Source organism: Pseudorasbora parva, chromosome 5, assembly GCF_024679245.1.
Source record: "Pseudorasbora parva isolate DD20220531a chromosome 5, ASM2467924v1, whole genome shotgun sequence".
NCBI lineage: Eukaryota > Metazoa > Chordata > Actinopteri > Cypriniformes > Gobionidae > Pseudorasbora > Pseudorasbora parva.
The window spans coordinates 679,355-697,864 of NC_090176.1; the positions used below are offsets into that span (position 1 = coordinate 679,355).

Below are 18,510 nucleotides of genomic sequence, written 5' to 3' on the forward strand. Positions count from 1 at the left end.
AAAATAAAACTTGATTGAATATAGGTACTTACAGTCTGATCAGTGTCCATCGTCCATCTTAAATTAGTGTTTTGGTGATTCAATTCAGTAGGTGGTGCTGTCACAAACCACTGGGGTCCTGAAACTGCAGCCTCCAGTTGTGCAGGAATACCCATCTCCCTACGGTGGCCGATTTAGTCATGGCTTCAGTTCGACCTCTTCGGTGAGTGTTGCGTCAACTCAAGTGATGAGGTAATTTTTGAAAACTATTATAATCTGCAGTTATTTAATTTGCCAAATGATCTATGATCAAATTAATCTATGTAAAATGAATAATAGTTTTACGTTTTCGTTATTTTTAGCCAGTTCATTGCTAACCTCAGCTATCAGGTTCCCAGACGAATGCGAGCTAATCTTAGTAAAGTAACTTTTATCAGTGCTATCGTTATTCTGTATATTGTACAACACCACTAGCGTAAGGCAAACAAATTATAATGCAATTAAAATATTAATCTCATGTTATCCATCTTAATTCTCTTTTCCGCTTCCTTGGCGACTCTGATACATATCCCGCAATGTTACTAGGTCCCCGACCCGTGTTCAGTTCGGCAATCAATCCCGGGACGTGGTTGCTTTCACACAGAAGGAGACCCGGCAATGCTCCGGGAATATTGCGGGTCCGACGTGCAGTGTGAAAGGGGCTTAAGAGTGATCCTCCATCGTCATATAGCAGCCTCAAGCAATCCCCCTCTTCACATTCGACACGGTGCCATCGAGAGTAAAAACGCGAAAAGCGAAGCTTGAATTTACGGGTATGTCCCTCTTTGGCAAATGTACTTGTAAGATGGAGGAGCAACATGGCGACCGCCATCCGAACCCTCACCCGTATGTGTTTTCAATGGTATATTATAAAATTACGAGAATGCATTATTACTTGAAAGAAGTAAATATACATTAATGAGCACATATATTTTTGAAAGAACTAAGTGATTTTAGCTAAGAATAAACTAAAAAAATTACACAGTGTAGCTTTAATAAAGTTTTGCTTCATATTCTCGAGAAAAGGAGTTTCCCCCATACGCAATACAGGAACCTCTCTCGAAAGGGAACCAGTATATCACAGTTATGGGGACTGAAATGTTGACGTGTCGGAGCGCTAGGTCTTCTGGATGCGCGGAGGACAGTTTATCAGCTTTTGCACAGTCCCTGAGCTCCGTTAGGGATGATTTGGGATACATTATGGTTTAGTACAGTATAACATACAGTAGGTAAACTACTTTAATTCATGAACACACATGAGGAGAGTAAGTTTATCTATCAGCATCAGATGAAACTTAGATCTTCTCAATTACTTTATCAATTAATCAATCAACTTTATTTATATCGCGCTTTTACAATGCCGATTGTTTCAAAGCAGCTTTACAGTGTTAAACAGGACAATATTGGAACAAAACTTGTTTATAGCCTACCTAAGAATCCATACTTCTATGGAACTGAATAATAAATCAGCTATTATATTAGAAATAAGCTTAATACTATTAGAGTCCCGTCTCTGTAATAACTGCTGTAATACTTCATTAATCAGTCGCAGAAGCTATAGTTGTAGTCGCCCCAGGCCTGCGGGTGGCGCAAGCGCAAGCGGAAGAAGACGGCGGAACAGGAAGTTGCGTCATATGTGATCGCCCGTTAGGCAGCCCGCGATCGCAGGCCCTGCGCCGTGTTTAAATGATACACACTTTACCCGCGCCGGAGTGTGTGTGAGAGTGTAGCTGTGTCCCAAAGTGAAGGGTGCGCACTTCCAAGGCCATGCACTTCGAAGGCCAGACCAGACCACGCCTTCAAAGTGCACGAAGTGCACGAAGGGCGAACCGAGGGACAGGGTTGCCAGGTCTGAATAATAAAACCCCTCCAATTGTTATTCAAAAGTATCGGAATCACAGCCAGAATGGGCCAAAATATCCCAAAATGCGGGGCGCGGGCAGTAGAAATATTGCTCAAGTAAAGACAACTTAACCTGTGGACTATAGGCTACAAACACCCCAAAGCAACAGTAGCCTAAATGCAACCCCATTCCAGACTTGGCAACAATGAACCAAGCGTCGTTAATGGACTAGCAGGTTCTGACAACTGACAGCGGACGTTCGTGAGGAGATTTTAAAAAGAGAAATGGAGCATATACTACTACTTATATATATATATATATATATATATATATATATAGATATATATATATATATATATATATATATATATATATATTACAGAGTGCAAGCATACGCAAGAAGCTATATATATATTTATATATATATACTTTTTTTGAGCTTTCTATTGGGTTTTGAGTTTTGACATGCTTCAAAGCCTGCGACGATGGGCTAGACCATAAGCATGTAAATCTGTAGCCGGTTAAATATTGTCAAATTGCAAATATTAGTTAATAGTTTATTTCTTATGTTAAATGTAACTGTTACAATATATTTTAAACATTTAGCCTATATACGTCCAAGTTTTCTTTTTTTTTTTAAGTAGGCCTACTTATTTTTATTCAACTCATCATTTTTTTATGGCATGCCATGCAGCCGTCGACCGATTCGGCCCCGCAGAGCTGCGGACAGTGGAAATATGCACTCATCCCAGAAGATGATGTCCCGCAGGAATTACCAGAGTCTCTATTGTGCATTATTTCCCATCCCGGTCCAGCTCCAGCTTCTCCCGCTCAGCGCAATGAAAGTGTTGAAAAGTGTTTTCTTCTGGTTTGGCTGATAATACAAATTTGTTGTTTCTAATGTTAAACTTAAGTTATTTTATTGGTCTATAAATAGGCTGTAGTTGTAAAAAGCCTACGTAGGCTAATAGACCAATTTATTTTCATTTACACATTTTAAATTACATGACAAGAAAATATATGTATAAATATAAATGTGTTTAATGTAGCTACAAATTATAACGTGCATTAATAAACAATAGCTAGGCTATAGAAAAAACACCTCTTTAATTTAGCCTACGTTTGAAGTTAACGAAAATGAACAATAGAAAGCAGTTCATTTAATTTACAAATAACTTGCATAACAAATAATAAGCTAGCCAGTTAAATTGTTCTGTGTCGGCCACGCATTCAGTCTTTGGAGGATCGATGTTTCGTTGACCGTCGTCAGTGAACATTCATTCATATATATATATATATATATATATATATATATATATATATATATATATATATATATATATATATATATATATATATATATATATATATACTTTATTTTAGTAGATAAGTCAGCAGTTTTCGTTTGTTTGTATTTTTTCTTATAATTCTGAGTGACAGATGTCACATTTGATTTAGCCTATTTTTCTGTGATATTTGTTTTAGTTACGGTGTTGACATAGGCTACAGCAGGCTGTAAGAAAAATAAATGATTGCACGGACAATTCCTATCCAGTGTCTCTCTTTCTGTAAGGGAAATTTAAGATAGACTCTGGAAACAAATCTAAATTTAGCTGGATCAGTCGGGTCGGTAATAGCGGGTGAGCACAGAGTGAATTTTGCGCGAGCGGAATGGTGCGGTGCGGAATAGCGGGAGCAGGACGAAAATACAGCGCCGCTCAGATTATATTTTGAAGGCTATTTAAAGAAAGTTTATGGGAAAAAAAGAAACAGCGAAAAGGGTGATAATGGACTGATTCCTCTTCTTGAGATAATGGTTGAGAAAAAAATAGCATTTAAAAATTGGGGAAATTAAAGTTCATCTTGCTCAGGGCAGGGAACTGGGAACTGTTGAACGTTTTATTTACTTCTAGCGCTTGCGCTGTTGTGTTCAATAGTACCCAGGCTACACTTGAGTTACCGACTGCTACCGTCTTTAACTGGAATCTGATCGAGTGCCGCGGGAATGCGGACCAGTCAAAACCTGTAGTCACCAGTGTGCTATGAATTCTGGGATAGGGAAGGCTGCGAAGTTATATGAAGGTCCCATCTGCTGTACCCTTCCTTTGCCTGAGAACCAAAGGGCGCATTTTGAAGTCGCTCATAAATTGCGGCAGCCTTCGTCGCACCGCTGTGACGCAATCGCACTTCAAATGCGGCCTTCAGAGGTGCAGCTCTCCCTTTGGGACAGCCTACGTAGTGCCGCTGTGACGTAATCGCACTTCAAATGCGGCCTTCAGAGGGTGCAGCCTTCACATTGGGACAGTCTTCGTAGTGCAGGTATGACGTAATCGCACTTCAAATGCGGCCTTCGAAGTGCGTGCACTTCACTTTGGGACACAGCTTCTGTGTGACAGCGGCCATGAGGCGCAGTAAAGCGGACGTGGAGCGGTACATCTCCTCGGTTTACAGCGGGTCGCCCAACCAGAAGGAGAAGGTAAGAACACACACTCACACACCGGGAGCGCGCGCTTCGCGGCTGTCACACACACACACACACACACACACACACACACACACACACACACACACACACACACACACACACACACACACACACACACACACACACACACAATCACACACACACACACACACACACACACACACACACACACACACACACTCTTTTACTGCTCTCTCTGATCTTTAATCATCCCCTGTTCTGACTCTATGTTCTCCAGCACACACACACACACACACACACACACACACACACACACACACACACACACACACACACGTTTAACGGTACTTGTTCACGGTAAGGATAATACCGGGTCTGTTTTGTGTCTTGCAGAAGGCAGTGAAAGGCTTCCTGATTGCCAAACTATACTATGAGGCTAAAGAATATGACCTTGCTATACGGTAGGCTAATTCCTTTGCTCTGTGTGGGTTGAGTAATGTCTGGTTTCTCTCTGAAGTGTGTTTCTCTCTGAAGTGTGTTTTTGTCGATTATAGGCATGTTTCTCTCTGAAGTGTGTTTCTGTCGATTATAGGCATGTTTCTCTCTGAAGTGTGTTTCTGTCGATTATAGGCATGTTTCTCTCTGAAGTGTGTTTCACTCTGAAGTGTGTTTCTCTGAAGTGTGTTTCTGTCGATTATAGGCATGTTTCGGAGTATCTGACCGTACACCCGAAGGATCCTAAAGCACACAAGTTCCTCGGCCAGCTGTTCGAATGTGACGGGGAAGCGGACAAAGCTGTGGGATGCTACAAGGTTCGCTTCCTTTACTCTGACGTGCTCTATAGTGTGTGTGATCACAGAGTCTAGGGCTGATAATGCTGGACACACACACACACACACACACACACACACACACACACACACATGCTCACACACGCACATGCTGTGTGTTTCAGAGTCAAGTGCGGCCCTGTGTTCATTCACACGCTCTATATGTAAGGGCTAATGTCCACCCAGCCGGTTGTTATCGCAGAATAAACCCCTTCAGAGCGATCAGGACCCCGAGGCGAAGCGGAGCGTCACTCTGAAGGGGTTTATTCTGAGATAACAACCGGCTGGGTGGACATTATCCCGCTTATTACACGCCTACTAGTCTCAAATAAATTAGACACTAAATATTGTCTTGAGATTAAATATTTTATTAGCTCTTACGCTTCCGCGAAGAAGAACAGTTCCAGACTGCTTTAAGCCTTTATCTATCGCTGCTAAATGTTGAGAATGATGCTGAAAGGGTTAGTTCAGCCAAAGATGAACCCAAGCCTCTGATTTACTCGCCCTCAGGTCATTATAGGTGTTTATGACATTCTTCTGTCAGACAAATACAATCAGAGTTAGGCGCCAGAGGTTTTTTCCTAAAACGTTCGATTTTGACATCTTATGGGTCAGACTGCACGATAGTGACGGCACTTTAAACCACAGACTGTATAACACCCAACCGCTAGATGGCAGTGTTATCTCAGAACGCATAACGGACGCGGAGCCGGAGAAGCGCACGGTGAAAGTGCTAGTGTTTACATTAGCAAACCCAGCTCTGAAGACGATAGCATTATTCCGCTCCTGCTGTACACAGAGCTGAAGTGTGGACTCATGTTGGCTTCAGCTATAAAGAAGCCACTAAGGAAATCGACAAGAATCATTCTGATTGCAAAATAGGCCAAGTTATAATCTAATACTCGGGAAACACATTGAAACAGAGAGCTCGCTTAACATCCTAACGTCACCCGCGCTGCTGAGAAGCGTTTCGATAGAATAGACTGCACGCTTTCCTCTCAGTAACAAAATAAACACACTCCAAAACTGACAGCGGTGGCAGGAGAACGAAAGATAACAGCGATGTGGATATGATGACCAGCTCTGCAGCTCAGTAGCGTTACCTGAAATAGCACTTTATACAATAGACTGCTTTATAGAAAACAGCTTTAGGCGCACTGCACTCCCTTTTTTGGTCAGCGTTTATTCATTCAAAAATCGAATCACCTGTACTGTCAGTCAAATCAATGTAACGGTCAACACAACGGAAGGCCCGCCTCTTCATTCATTCGATTGGACAACAGAACATAAGCGCGATGATGTTGTGCGCTTTTCCGCTCAGTTGACTTTTTTTCAACTTCACGCGCTCGCAGCGCTCCTTCAGAAACGCGAGGCGCCCAGGGCGCATAAGCAGCGCGCATAACGCTCTCTGCCAAACGAACCCCATTCAGAAAAGGCCTCTCGCTGCAAAACACGTTCTGTGTGATCGGGGCTACTGTGTTAAATATAAAACGGTCATTCAGTCATGAAATGGACTGCACTTCCTGTTGTTAAATAGCCACTGCTATACTGTGAACCTTTAAAACATATACACATAAAGAATCCTGCAGTCACTTTACATTTCCCTCAACTCAGATTGCACATTGCATATGATTAGTGATATAAATTATACTGTATTAATTAATTAAAATACTTTGTCTCGTGTTTTAGGCTTATGGTTGTGTTCTTTATTCTTTTAAATTATAAAAAACAAAAACAAAATATCGCAATATATTGCTTCTCTTACTATATTGCAATATATCGTATCGTAACCCCTGTGTAGTGTTATATGTATTGTATCGCCAGAGTCTTGGCAATACACAGCCCTACTCGTTTTGGTCATAGTTTGTCTGGAAAAACGGAGATATTTGACTCTCGTCGTAGGAGAAGTCACACTGCAGGATTGTGTGCCAAATCTTCTGACACTGCCAGAATTTCGTCTGAGGTAAAATTTGATGACAACGCTCATTAATCGGCTGCCGGTGAACATGTCAAACTAACGACCAAAGACATCAGATCTTAGCCCATGATCAGAGGAATCTTTTAGGATTTGCTAAATTTGTCTCAGACGGCCAAATCGTGGCCAAAATCGCACAGTGTGCACCCGGCTTTAGTTTCAAAAGGCTATATCTTAAAAGTGATAAAAGATAGAAACTTTCTGTAAATTAGAGAAATATTAAGGAGGACCCTAAGTTTATGTAGAGATTACATTTTCCCATCTAATTTGCATATTATGACATCATAACGTGGGGGTAATCTTGGATTATAAAATTTTCATGAAAAGCCACGTGTTTAAACGATAAAATGCAGCACTTCTTTCCCCCCCAAATGTCCCTCACCTTCTGTGTGCTATATTGCACAATACTGAATGTTCAGGTAAATAGTAAACAGTAAACAAACTGTGTAAATCATTACTAATAAATGGAAGAAACAAACCGAATCCATGTAGCAGTTTGCCTTTTGCTGTAGAGATTTTCCATTTACTACATACAGTAAGCACTCTGATTCCTTATATAGAGCACATATATATCATATTATATATTATGCATAATAGCCCCTCTGCCCCGTGTCACAGCGCGTCTGCTCGCGTCCAGATCTGCCTCGCGCAGCCGCCGAGTGTGCACGGTCACTGTTATTGTAATTTTGACTCCCCACCCTGCCTCCACGTTGCCCTCGAACTTGCTTATGAATACTTCGACCTCTTCTAACATACCCAGTGGCATTAGATAAAGTCTGCCCCACAATACTGTCGCGGAGATGCGCGCGGTGAGAAGACGCGCGCTTCACGGTGAGCACGGCAAAAATCTCCCGCGTCCGCCTCGTTCCCAACTCTAATGCTGCGTTCACACCGCACGCGAATGACGCGATTCGCGCGAGTGATTTACATGTTAAGTCAATGCAGAGACGCGAATAGGCATTCTGCGGCGCGATTCGCGCGAATGAGGCGGCGCGAATGGCGCGATTCGCGCGAATGAAGCGGCAATGATCACGCGAATTGAGCGTTTTGAGCGCGTGATTCGCGCGAACCGCGCAAAACACGCGAATCGCTCAAGTTGAAAAATCTGAACTTTGGCGGATATTCGCGCCGCGTTAACCAATGAGGAGCCTGCTTACTGCTGTCACGTGGTGAAGTGACGGATGGGAAACCCATAGGGGAAACCCGAGGCCAGAGTAATTTAAAAATACTACTGTATTGTGTCACAAAATGTACTTTTAATAGTTTTTCAGGCGAGAATGTAGTTGTTTAAAGCTCAAATATGTGATTTATTTATTAAAAGAGCTCCTATTTGAAAACTTGATCTGGTGTTTTCGGAGGTGTGAGACCCAGGTGATCACCGGAGCTCAGCGCTCATCAACCCCGGTGAGAGCAGCCTTAACTCGGATAGTCTTTCTGCCGACTGCCGCTGCCTGGCAGAACCCCCTACCATGACGCGAATTCGCGTCTGTTGTGTAGTGAATGTCACACGCGAATGAGCACTTTTTGTATATAAAAAAACACAGATTTGAGCATTAAACAACAATATTATCGCCTGAAAAAGTCTTCAAACTACGTTGTCACACATTAACAGTAGTATTTTTTACAGAAAAGAAGTCAAGTGACCCAGTCAAAATGACTAGCAGAAACCCCTCCCATGACGCGAATTCGCGTCTGTTGTGTAGGGAATGTCACACGCGAATGAAGCGAATTTGACGCGCGAATGAAGCGAATGGATTCAAAATGTTCACGCGTCCAACTTCGCACGAATAGCGCGATTTATTCGCGTCATTCGCGTGCGGTGTGAACGCAGCATAACACACCTGCTAACTTCGCGATGAACACTCGGACCCCGGGAAACATTATTCCCACCACTGACATTGGGCAAAGGACCATCTGCATTGGGCAAAGGACCATCTGCATTGGGCAAAGGACCATCTACATTGGGCAAAGGACCATCTGCATTGGGCAAAGGACCATCTACATTGGGCAAAGGACCATCTGCATTGGGCAAAGGACCATCTACATTGGGCAAAGGACCATCTGCATTGGGCAAAGGACCATCTACATTGGGCAAAGGACCATCTGCATTGGGCAAAGGACCATCTGCATTGGGCAAAGGACCATCTGCATTGGGCAAAGGACCATCTACATTGGGCAAAGGACCATCTGCATTGGGCAAAGGACCATCTATATTGGGCAAAGGACCATCTGCATTGGGCAAAGGACCATCTACATTGGGCAAAGGACCATCTGCATTGGGCAAAGGACCATCTGCATTGGGCAAAGGACCATCTGCATTGGCCAAAGGACCATCTACATTGGGCACAGGACCATCTACATTGCGCAAAGGACCATCTACATTGGGCAAAGGACCATCTACATTGGGCAAAGGACCATCTACATTGGGCAAAGGACCATCTGCATTGGGCAAAGGACCATCTGCATTGGGCAAAGGACCATCTACATTGGGCAAAGGACCATCTGCATTGGGCACAGGACCATCTACATTGCGCAAAGGACCATCTACATTGGGCAAAGGACCATCTACATTGGGCAAAGGACCATCTGCATTGGGCAAAGGACCATCTGCATTGGGCAAAGGACCATCTACATTGGGCAAAGGACCATCTGCATTGGGCAAAGGACCATCTGCATTGGGCAAAGGACCATCTGCATTGGGCAAAGGACCATCTGCATTGGGCAAAGGACCATCTGCATTGGGCAAAGGACCATCTGCATTGGGCAAAGGACCATCTGCATTGGGCAAAGGACCATCTGCATTGGGCAAAGGACCATCTACATTGGGCAAAGGACCATCTGCATTGGGCAAAGGACCATCTGCATTGGGCAAAGGACCATCTGCATTGGGCAAAGGACCATCTACATTGGGCAAAGGACCATCTGCATTGGGCAAAGGACCATCTGCATTGGGCAAAGGACCATCTGCATTGGGCAAAGGACCATCTACATTGGGCAAAGGACCATCTGCATTGGGCACAGGACCATCTACATTGGGCAAAGGACCATCTGCATTGGGCAAAGGACCATCTGCATTGGGCAAAGGACCATCTGCATTGGGCACAGGACCATCTACATTGCGCAAAGGACCATCTACATTGGGCAAAGGACCATCTACATTGGGCAAAGGACCATCTACATTGGGCAAAGGACCATCTGCATTGGGCAAAGGACCATCTGCATTGGGCAAAGGACCATCTGCATTGGGCAAAGGACCATCTGCATTGGGCAAAGGACCATCTGCATTGGGCAAAGGACCATCTGCATTGGGCAAAGGACCATCTGCATTGGGCAAAAGACCATCTGCATTGGGCAAAGGACCATCTGCATTGGGCAAAGGACCATCTGCATTGGGCAAAGGACCATCTGCATTGGGCAAAGGACCATCTGCATTGGGCAAAGGACCATCTGCATTGGGCAAAGGACCATCTACATTGGGCAAAGGACCATCTGCATTGGGCAAAGGACCATCTGCATTGGGCAAAGGACCATCTGCATTGGGCAAAGGACCATCTGCATTGGGCAAAGGACCATCTGCATTGGGCAAAGGACCATCTGCATTGGGCAAAGGACCATCTGCATTGGGCAAAGGACCATCTGCATTGGGCAAAGGACCATCTGCATTGGGCAAAGGACCATCTGCATTGGGCAAAGGACCATCTGCATTGGGCAAAGGACCATCTGCATTGGGCAAAGGACCATCTGCATTGGGCAAAGGACCATCTGCATTGGGCAAAGGACCATCTGCATTGGGCAAAGGACCATCTGCATTGGGCAAAGGACCATCTGCATTGGGCAAAGGACCATCTACATTGGGCAAAGGACCATCTGCATTGGGCAAAGGACCATCTGCATTGGGCAAAGGACCATCTACTTTGGGCAAAGGACCATCTACATTGGGCAAATGATCCACCGTTTGTGCTTAGTGTAACGTTAGGTTTAGTTTCACTTTCAGAATCACCGTCATCTCATATTTCCCTTCAGAATCAGGGTCCGCGAATAGAAGACCCAACACTTCATTGTGGGTAAGCTTTATTGATGCCATTAGAAAATAATAATAGTAATAATAATCGAATGCAAATACTCGCTAACGATGACAATGCTCTGATAAAACAGCTCACTCGCACGTCAGCTTCGCTTTTGTTTACACTGATTCAATGCGCTCTTGCTCGTATATTTTGTATAGAATCATGATGTTTGTATGAGTCAGGGATGAAGTACGACATGTCTACCATCTAGTGGAGGGGAGGTTGAATGAAATTTGACACCCTATTTGACAAAATCGGCCGTTTTATTCAGTGACGCATCTTATCGAGTAAACTCGACCGTGGCGCCAAGAGGGTTAATGACTCACCCTAAATTCGTTCCACAGATGGGTTTGCTATACGGTCTGACAAGGCCTTAGACTTTCTTTCACGTAACAGAACAGAGATAGAGAAAGAGGCAGGCACACTGGGTTCACACTTGTTTTGTAAACATTTGATAAAGTTACTGTTATCATAGCGGGGACCCAAAACACATCACTGAGCTGGAATCAGCTGTTTTTGGTTCACCTACAACAGGTGGAGGATGGTGTGGGCCCTGGGGTTGTGACCGAAGAAATCTCACAGGGCGAGGGCGAGCTGGGCCCACAGGCTTTGGTGGTTGTGACCAGTCATGACATGTAACTTCACCAGTCTGACCCCCGATAGTGCCCTCTCTTTCCTGCGCCTCCACAGTCCGGGGTAGGGATGTTAACCGATCACCGTTTGACTGATGGTTGACCTTATCAACGTTAACCGATCAAAACCGATCTCTAAATTAGGCTATTATAGACAGTGGACTAAACGCTACTACAGTTAGCCATCTCATTCCAAAAGCTTTTTGTGTGAAGTGAACAAATCCCTCACATTCAGTTTTTAATAACTCGCCTGTTTGTACTTAATAAACCAATAAAAACAAAAGTAAACACTGGAGGTTAGAGCCAGGGCAGACGACAGTATGAAGCGTGCATTCCCCATAAGTTGGGCTTACATTTGGAAATGTATTACATCTACATTTCAGTGGAAACACATAAGGTGTTGATCATCATCTTCCTCTATTATTGTTAGCACTACCTCGAACTAAAGCGGCGTCTCTTCGGAGCGGTCATTTTCTTAAATGAGCCGCGGTAATGCTTCAAATGAGCTTCTAACGCTCGACAAACACCTTTATTTTCAACGCGATCACCTTGCCCAAACCATCTCGAAACTAAGGAGCCATTGTCCTCAGATTACAAACAAGCCCCTCTGCGCCGTGTTTGCGGGATTCTTTCGCGCTGTAGGGGATTTTAAAAAAGTGACGTGAGTGGAAGGGAGGCGCCGGCGCCGGGACAGTGTGTGTGTTAGAGCGGGAGGCAGAGCGGCAGAGAGATCAGAGAGATTGGACAGAGTTGCGAAATTGCAGGCGCGGCTCGCGGCTGTTATTTCAAATAGAGCAATATATTTTAACTAATCGGTTAACCGGTTTCAACTGGCTAATGAAGCTCTGTAGTCGGTCAAGAAAATGTTGAGTTTTCGCCATCCCTAGTCCGGGCTGAGATAGTAAGTAAGTAAAATTTATTTGTATAGCACTTTTCATAGATAAAAATCACAGTTCTAGTCAAAATAAGTAACAGAAACAATAAGTATAAATGAAAATAAACAGAAATACACAAAAGACCAGCCAAACCACGTACGCAGCTGTAACAGGTCAGAGATGTAACAAGGCACATGTCCTTGTAGGGCTCTAAAAGTAAGAACCAAAATTTTAAAATGCATTCTACATTTCACTGGTAACCAATGAAGGGAAGCTAAGATCGGTGTGATGTGTACTCTTTTACTGGTGTGGGTTAAAAGCCTTGCAGCAGAATTCTGGAGAGTCTGGGGGTGACACAAATCTTTCTTATTTAGACTGTTACAATAGTCTAAACGGGATGAAATAAAAACATGAATGATCATCTCCAATTTGGCCTTTGACACCAAGGCTCTTATTTTCGAAATGTTCCTTAATTGAGAGAAACAGTTTTTAATAAGTAGATTCGAGTGTTTCTCCAAGGACATGGCCGAATCAAAAACAACACCTAGGCTCCTAAGACTCTGCTGGACAGACGAGCTTAGGGCACCGATATGTTGTTTAATCTGAGAGATGCTTTGCTCAGGGGCAATGATCAGTGTTTCAGTCTTAGCTGAATTCAGAAGTAAAGAGTTATCATTTAGCCACTGCTTGATACTGGTCAGACAGCTGAATAAAGAAGACTCAGTAGGATTAAAAGAGCAGTACAACTGAATGTCGTCGGCATACAGATGATAGGAAACATCAGTAAACTGGCCAATTATCTGTCCTAGCGGCAGTATGTACAGCAGGAAAAGAATCGGTCCCAGGACAGAACCCTGAGGTACACCACTCAATAAACCTGCAGTATCTGACATGATCTGATTAATAAAGACACTAAAACTTCTACCAGAAAGGTAAGAGGTAAACCATTTTATAGCTGATTCAGATATCCCTATTAGACCTGACGTCTATTAATCAAAATATTATGATCAATAGTGTCAAAGGCAGATGTAAGGTCCAGTAAAACTAATACTGTATGCTTCCCAGCTAACATCAAAATATCACTCGAGACTTAAATTAATGCAGTTTCCGTAGAATGGTTTCCATAAAAACCAGACTGATATTTATCAAAAATATCATTTATCTTTAAGAAAGTCGTAAGCTGCTCTGCTACCACTTTCTCTAGAATCTTAGCCATAAAGGGGAATTTGGAAATAGGCCTATAATTCATTTATGAATTATATTATTATTAGATGTTAATTATTAGATGTTATGGTTCAGTGCCTCGATCTGTGTCACTGAATCTTGGAGCAGTTCTAATCCTTCACAGTCTGTCTGTGGTGAGCTCTGTGGGCAGGGCTCAGCGGGGAGTGTGCCCGTGAGCAATGGTTGTTGTGGCTGCGTGGTCTTATCATTGTCCTTGGGGTATTTGTCGACCGCATGTCCATTCAGGTGCTGACATTAAGTCCTGTTGGTCATCCATACTCTGTACAGGTGTGTGTGTGTGTGTGTGCCATTCAGGTTGAGTAGGTTGGCACAGAGCTGAAGGATGAAATGGGGAAAAAATATTTTCCATTAGCACCAAGTTTGTTTGGGTTGAGGCCATTTGATATAAACAGTTGTGCCTGACTCCAGAAGAGATTAAAGTTGTCGATGAAGTTCACTCGTTTGGGGATTCCTCATCCACATTCATTGATACTTGTAATATGTTTTCAAGATATATAGGTGGTAGTAGGAAACAAGTGTTTGCAGTCCTTGTGTCGGGTAGAGCATGCAACTGCAGCAATATAAGCAAGAGCATCCAAACAGCAGCTAAGCAGGAAGTCAAAACCCTATATCTATATCCCTATACTATATCAAAAAATATAGTAAAACACATCAAAAAGAAATCTTCGTCCATTACAATGTTTTGTCAACGCATGTACCAATGTAGGAGAAATCACCCAACCCTAAGGCTGGTGATCCGGTGTTTCCAGCATCTCGGAGCGTCGCCACAGGGAATGAATGCAGTTAACTCCATCTGTACATGAGCGGCTCGTTATAATCACTGAATGTTTCGTCAGAAATGCTCATTAAACATCCGTTATGCTCCTCTTTGGTGACTGTCTCGAGTCAAACATCAGTTTAAGCATGAGTTCTGTAATAATGATGTTTGTTTCTGGACTCTCAGCGGTCAGTGGATCTGAATCCGGCTCAGTCAGACCTGGTTCTGAAGGTGGCAGAGCTGCTGTGCGGTAAACCGGAGCCTGACAACCGGGCCGAGTTCTGGGTGGAGAAAGCCTCCAGGCTCCTGCCAGGACATCCCACCATCTTCAATCTGAAGGTCAGTGCCCACATCCCATCAGCCTGCTCTGAAAACACCCTGTCATCCGAGTTAATCTCTCTCTCTCTCTCTCTCTCTCTCTCTCTCCCTCTCTCTCTCCCTCTCTCTCTCCCTCTCTCTCTCGGTTGAGTTTGCATATTATAAAATGGTTGGAGATCTTGATACTTTTGAACAAACTTGGGGTTTGAATGATGTTTTATGTAAATTAGAAGATGGAATTTTACAAATGTGTGTGTGAGTATTTTATTGTGATTATTATTATTATCATTTTTTTTTTTTGTTTTTTTTTTGTTTTTTTTTTTTTTTGTTGAATATGAGCATATGTGAATATCTCTGTGTTTTATATATTTATATATTTTGATTAATTGTTAAAATAAAGAAAGACTAAAAGTCAAAAAAAAGTCTCTCTCTCTCTCTCTCTCTCTCTCTCTCTCTCTCTCTCTCTCTCTCTCTCTCTCTCTCTCTCTCTCTCTCTCTCTCTCTCTCTCTCTCTCTCTCTCTCTCTCTCTCTCTCTCTCTCTCTCTCTCTCTCTCTCTCTCTCTCTCTCTCTCTCTCTCTCAGGAGAAGCTTCTGAGCACACAAGGACAGATCGGCTCCAATCAGCTGTACGATCTGCTTCAGTCGGAGCTCCAGCTGCGGCCCGGTGACATCTACATTAATGAGAGGCTGGTGCGTCTGTACAGTGCAGAGGGCCGGCATGAGGAGGCAGTGAAGCACTGTCTGCAGGTGGAGAAGACTGCCGCTCTGAGGGACCGTCTGGAGTGGTACGAGCTCCTGGTCAGCGTCCTTCAGGTCAGTAATCGTCCATCTCCTTTTATGTAAGCGATATAACTGTGTGTGAGTGTGATCAATCTGCTGTGTTTCAGGAGTATCTCCGCCAGCCGAGCGTGCTGTCGAACGAGCAGGCGTCCCGCAAGTTTCACAAAGAGCTTCTGCTGGCGCTTGGCAGCCGCGTCAGACTGAGCCTGAGGGTGAAGGGCTGCGAGGAGAGCACTGAAGCTCTCTGGAGGTACGTCAACACAAGCCTGTCCGGCCTCTGGAACACTGCACACATGAAGCACATCAGTCACGCTCCAGTGCTTCACCAACAGCCCCTTTAATGAGTGTTTGTGTGTCTCTAATGGGGCTGACAGATGATCATCTCTTCCTCTTTACTACTAGTTACAGCAGCAAATAAACATGAGTGAACATCAGAAGGAATCTGTCACGATCAATCAATCAGTGTTTCAATGATGTCAATAATACAGCTTGACAATGTCACATAACGTCACATTTACTTCAGAAAAGCCTGAAGGTGTGCTGTGGTATCTGACACCAAGATGTTTGCAGCAGATCCTTCAAGTCCTGTAAGTTGCGAGGTGGATTGGTCTTGTTTGATTGGTCACATCCCACAGATGCTCGATTGGATTGAGATCTGGGGAACTTGAAGGCCGAGTCAATGCCTCAAACTGGTTGTTGTGCTCCTCAATGAGCCTTGGCCGCCCATGACCCTGTGGCCGGTTCTCCACTGGTCCTTCCTTGGAGCACTTTTGATAGATACTGACCACTGCAGACCGGGAACAGCCCACAAGAGCTGCAGTTTTGGAGATGCTCTGACCCAGTCGTCTGGCCCTTGCCAAACTGGCTCAAATCCTTACGCTTGCCCATTTCTCCTGCTTCACACACATCAACTCTGAGGACTAAATGTTCACTTGCTGCCTAATATATCCCACCCACTAACAGGAGCCGTGATGGAGAGATCATTAGTGTTATTCACCGGTCATAATGTCATGTTTTTTCTGCAGTTTGGACCGTGCGATGCAGTCTCTGAAGAATACGGCCACGAACACACTGGACGGGCTGTCGGAGGTTTTCACGGAGATGAGGGCTCAGCTGTACCTGTACGCTGGGACTCTGCTGCTGAAGATGGCTCAGGATGGGGCGCAGCAGTGGAGGGCCGTGCTGGATTTTGCTGCTCTCTGTTATCTCCTGGCCTATCAGGTATGATGTGTGATTGCTCTTCCTTTTGAGGCTGCAGCTCGTGTGATTGGCCACTGTACAGTGTCACATCCGTGTCTCCCTCAGGCTCCGAGACCCAAAGCCAAGAGTTTGAAAAGTGAGCATGCATTCCATGAGCCTTTGGAGCTGCTGGCCTCGGACCGCCAGAGTCAGGCGGGTCACATGCTGCTGAATCTGAGTCAGGATGTGGAGCAGCTGCTGAAGGACGTGGTGGAGGCGTTCGGGAACCGGATCGGGCCGAGCCATCTGTTCGACGCTCTCTTCGGCACACAGAAGCACGAGCAGCACTCCTTCATCTGCAACGACGAGATGCACATAGTCAACACACACCCGCCCAGAGCCGCAGATCTGGAAAAGTGGGACAGCGGTGAGTGTCAGACTCTAGATCCGGTTCAGATCACACAACTCACTGTTCACTTTATGGTTTGAGTCGCAGATTGGATCATTTTTCAGATCCGTAAAAAAGGGTGGAGATAACCTAACTTACTGTTTATTATGTAAAGAACACATTAATTGCTTTTGACAGCACAGCAAAAACTTATTAAACCAAATGAACAGTCAGTAATAAAGTAAACCAATCAGAGCAACATGTTATTTACATGCTGGTATTTTTGACAGATTAACATTAATTTGTGTTTTTTTAAATAAAAAACAAAACAAAAAAAAACAATTGAAGACACTCAAATAAGGCCAAAAACACACAGTAGATGTGTACACAAGACTTTGGACTAATGTTGCCTACTAATGCAGATAAATATTGATTTAAGTTTTGTAAAACACTTTTTGTTTACGAAGCCTGTGTGCGAAGATGCTTGAACGATCATGAATAATGCTGAGATTCACACCTGAGAGAACAAAAGAACCACATAATGAGTCGCATAATGAATGAGCCCCAGGTGTGTGGCAGAGAGGGAGCTAAGAAACGGGACAAAATACATATATATTTTGTAGATAATTTAGAATATAGTCAACATTATAAAGTGAGAGCCAAAGGCAGAAGGTGAGCTAGTATCAGGTCATATTGATTCTCAAATCTCAAATGTATTCTCACCTCATAAAGGATCTGTGCGGACACTGATAACAGGATTATCTGCTTTATTAAGTTTGCTATAATGTTCACTCGTAGCAGAAAACATGATTTCTAATATTACACAGCAAGTGAACAAAATTTTGTATAGGCCTATTATATTGAAATTATATACAGTAACGGTCATAAGATGGACACGTTACTATTTTAAAGTTTTTGAAAAACCTGATGTTCATCAAGCCTGCATTTATTTGATCAAAAATACAGTAAAAAAATTATATTGTGAAATATTACAATTTAAAATAATAGTTTTCTATATTAAAGCAGCACTCGGTAACTTTTCAACCTTCATAATATATTTTTCAAGACTCTTGTGATGATAAATCGACTTACAATAGGTTGAACGACACGTCTGCCATAGCCTGACGGGGTCTGTATCGTTTTTAATCGTTCTTTT

At 43.6% G+C, this 18,510-nt stretch overlaps 1 protein-coding gene across 3 annotated transcripts in view; it reads left to right on the plus strand.

The window, feature by feature from the left end:
• The first annotated feature begins 1,194 nt into the window (after positions 1-1,194).
• ranbp2 (RAN binding protein 2) overlaps positions 1,195-18,510 on the plus strand; it is a 53,401-nt gene continuing 36,085 nt past the window's right edge. Inside the window, exons 1-9 of one of the 3 annotated variants that reach the window (XM_067442977.1) lie at positions 1,195-1,745; positions 4,248-4,337; positions 4,701-4,768; positions 5,008-5,119; positions 14,875-15,027; positions 15,590-15,820; positions 15,895-16,037; positions 16,813-17,008; positions 17,093-17,393. In XM_067442977.1, the coding sequence (XP_067299078.1) occupies positions 4,263-4,337; positions 4,701-4,768; positions 5,008-5,119; positions 14,875-15,027; positions 15,590-15,820; positions 15,895-16,037; positions 16,813-17,008; positions 17,093-17,393 (1,279 nt within the window). In that variant the 5' untranslated portion in view covers positions 1,195-1,745; positions 4,248-4,262. The remainder of the gene's footprint in view (positions 1,746-4,247; positions 4,338-4,700; positions 4,769-5,007; positions 5,120-14,874; positions 15,028-15,589; positions 15,821-15,894; positions 16,038-16,812; positions 17,009-17,092; positions 17,394-18,510) is intronic. The other 2 variants (XM_067442975.1, XM_067442976.1) reach the window with 2 other exon arrangements.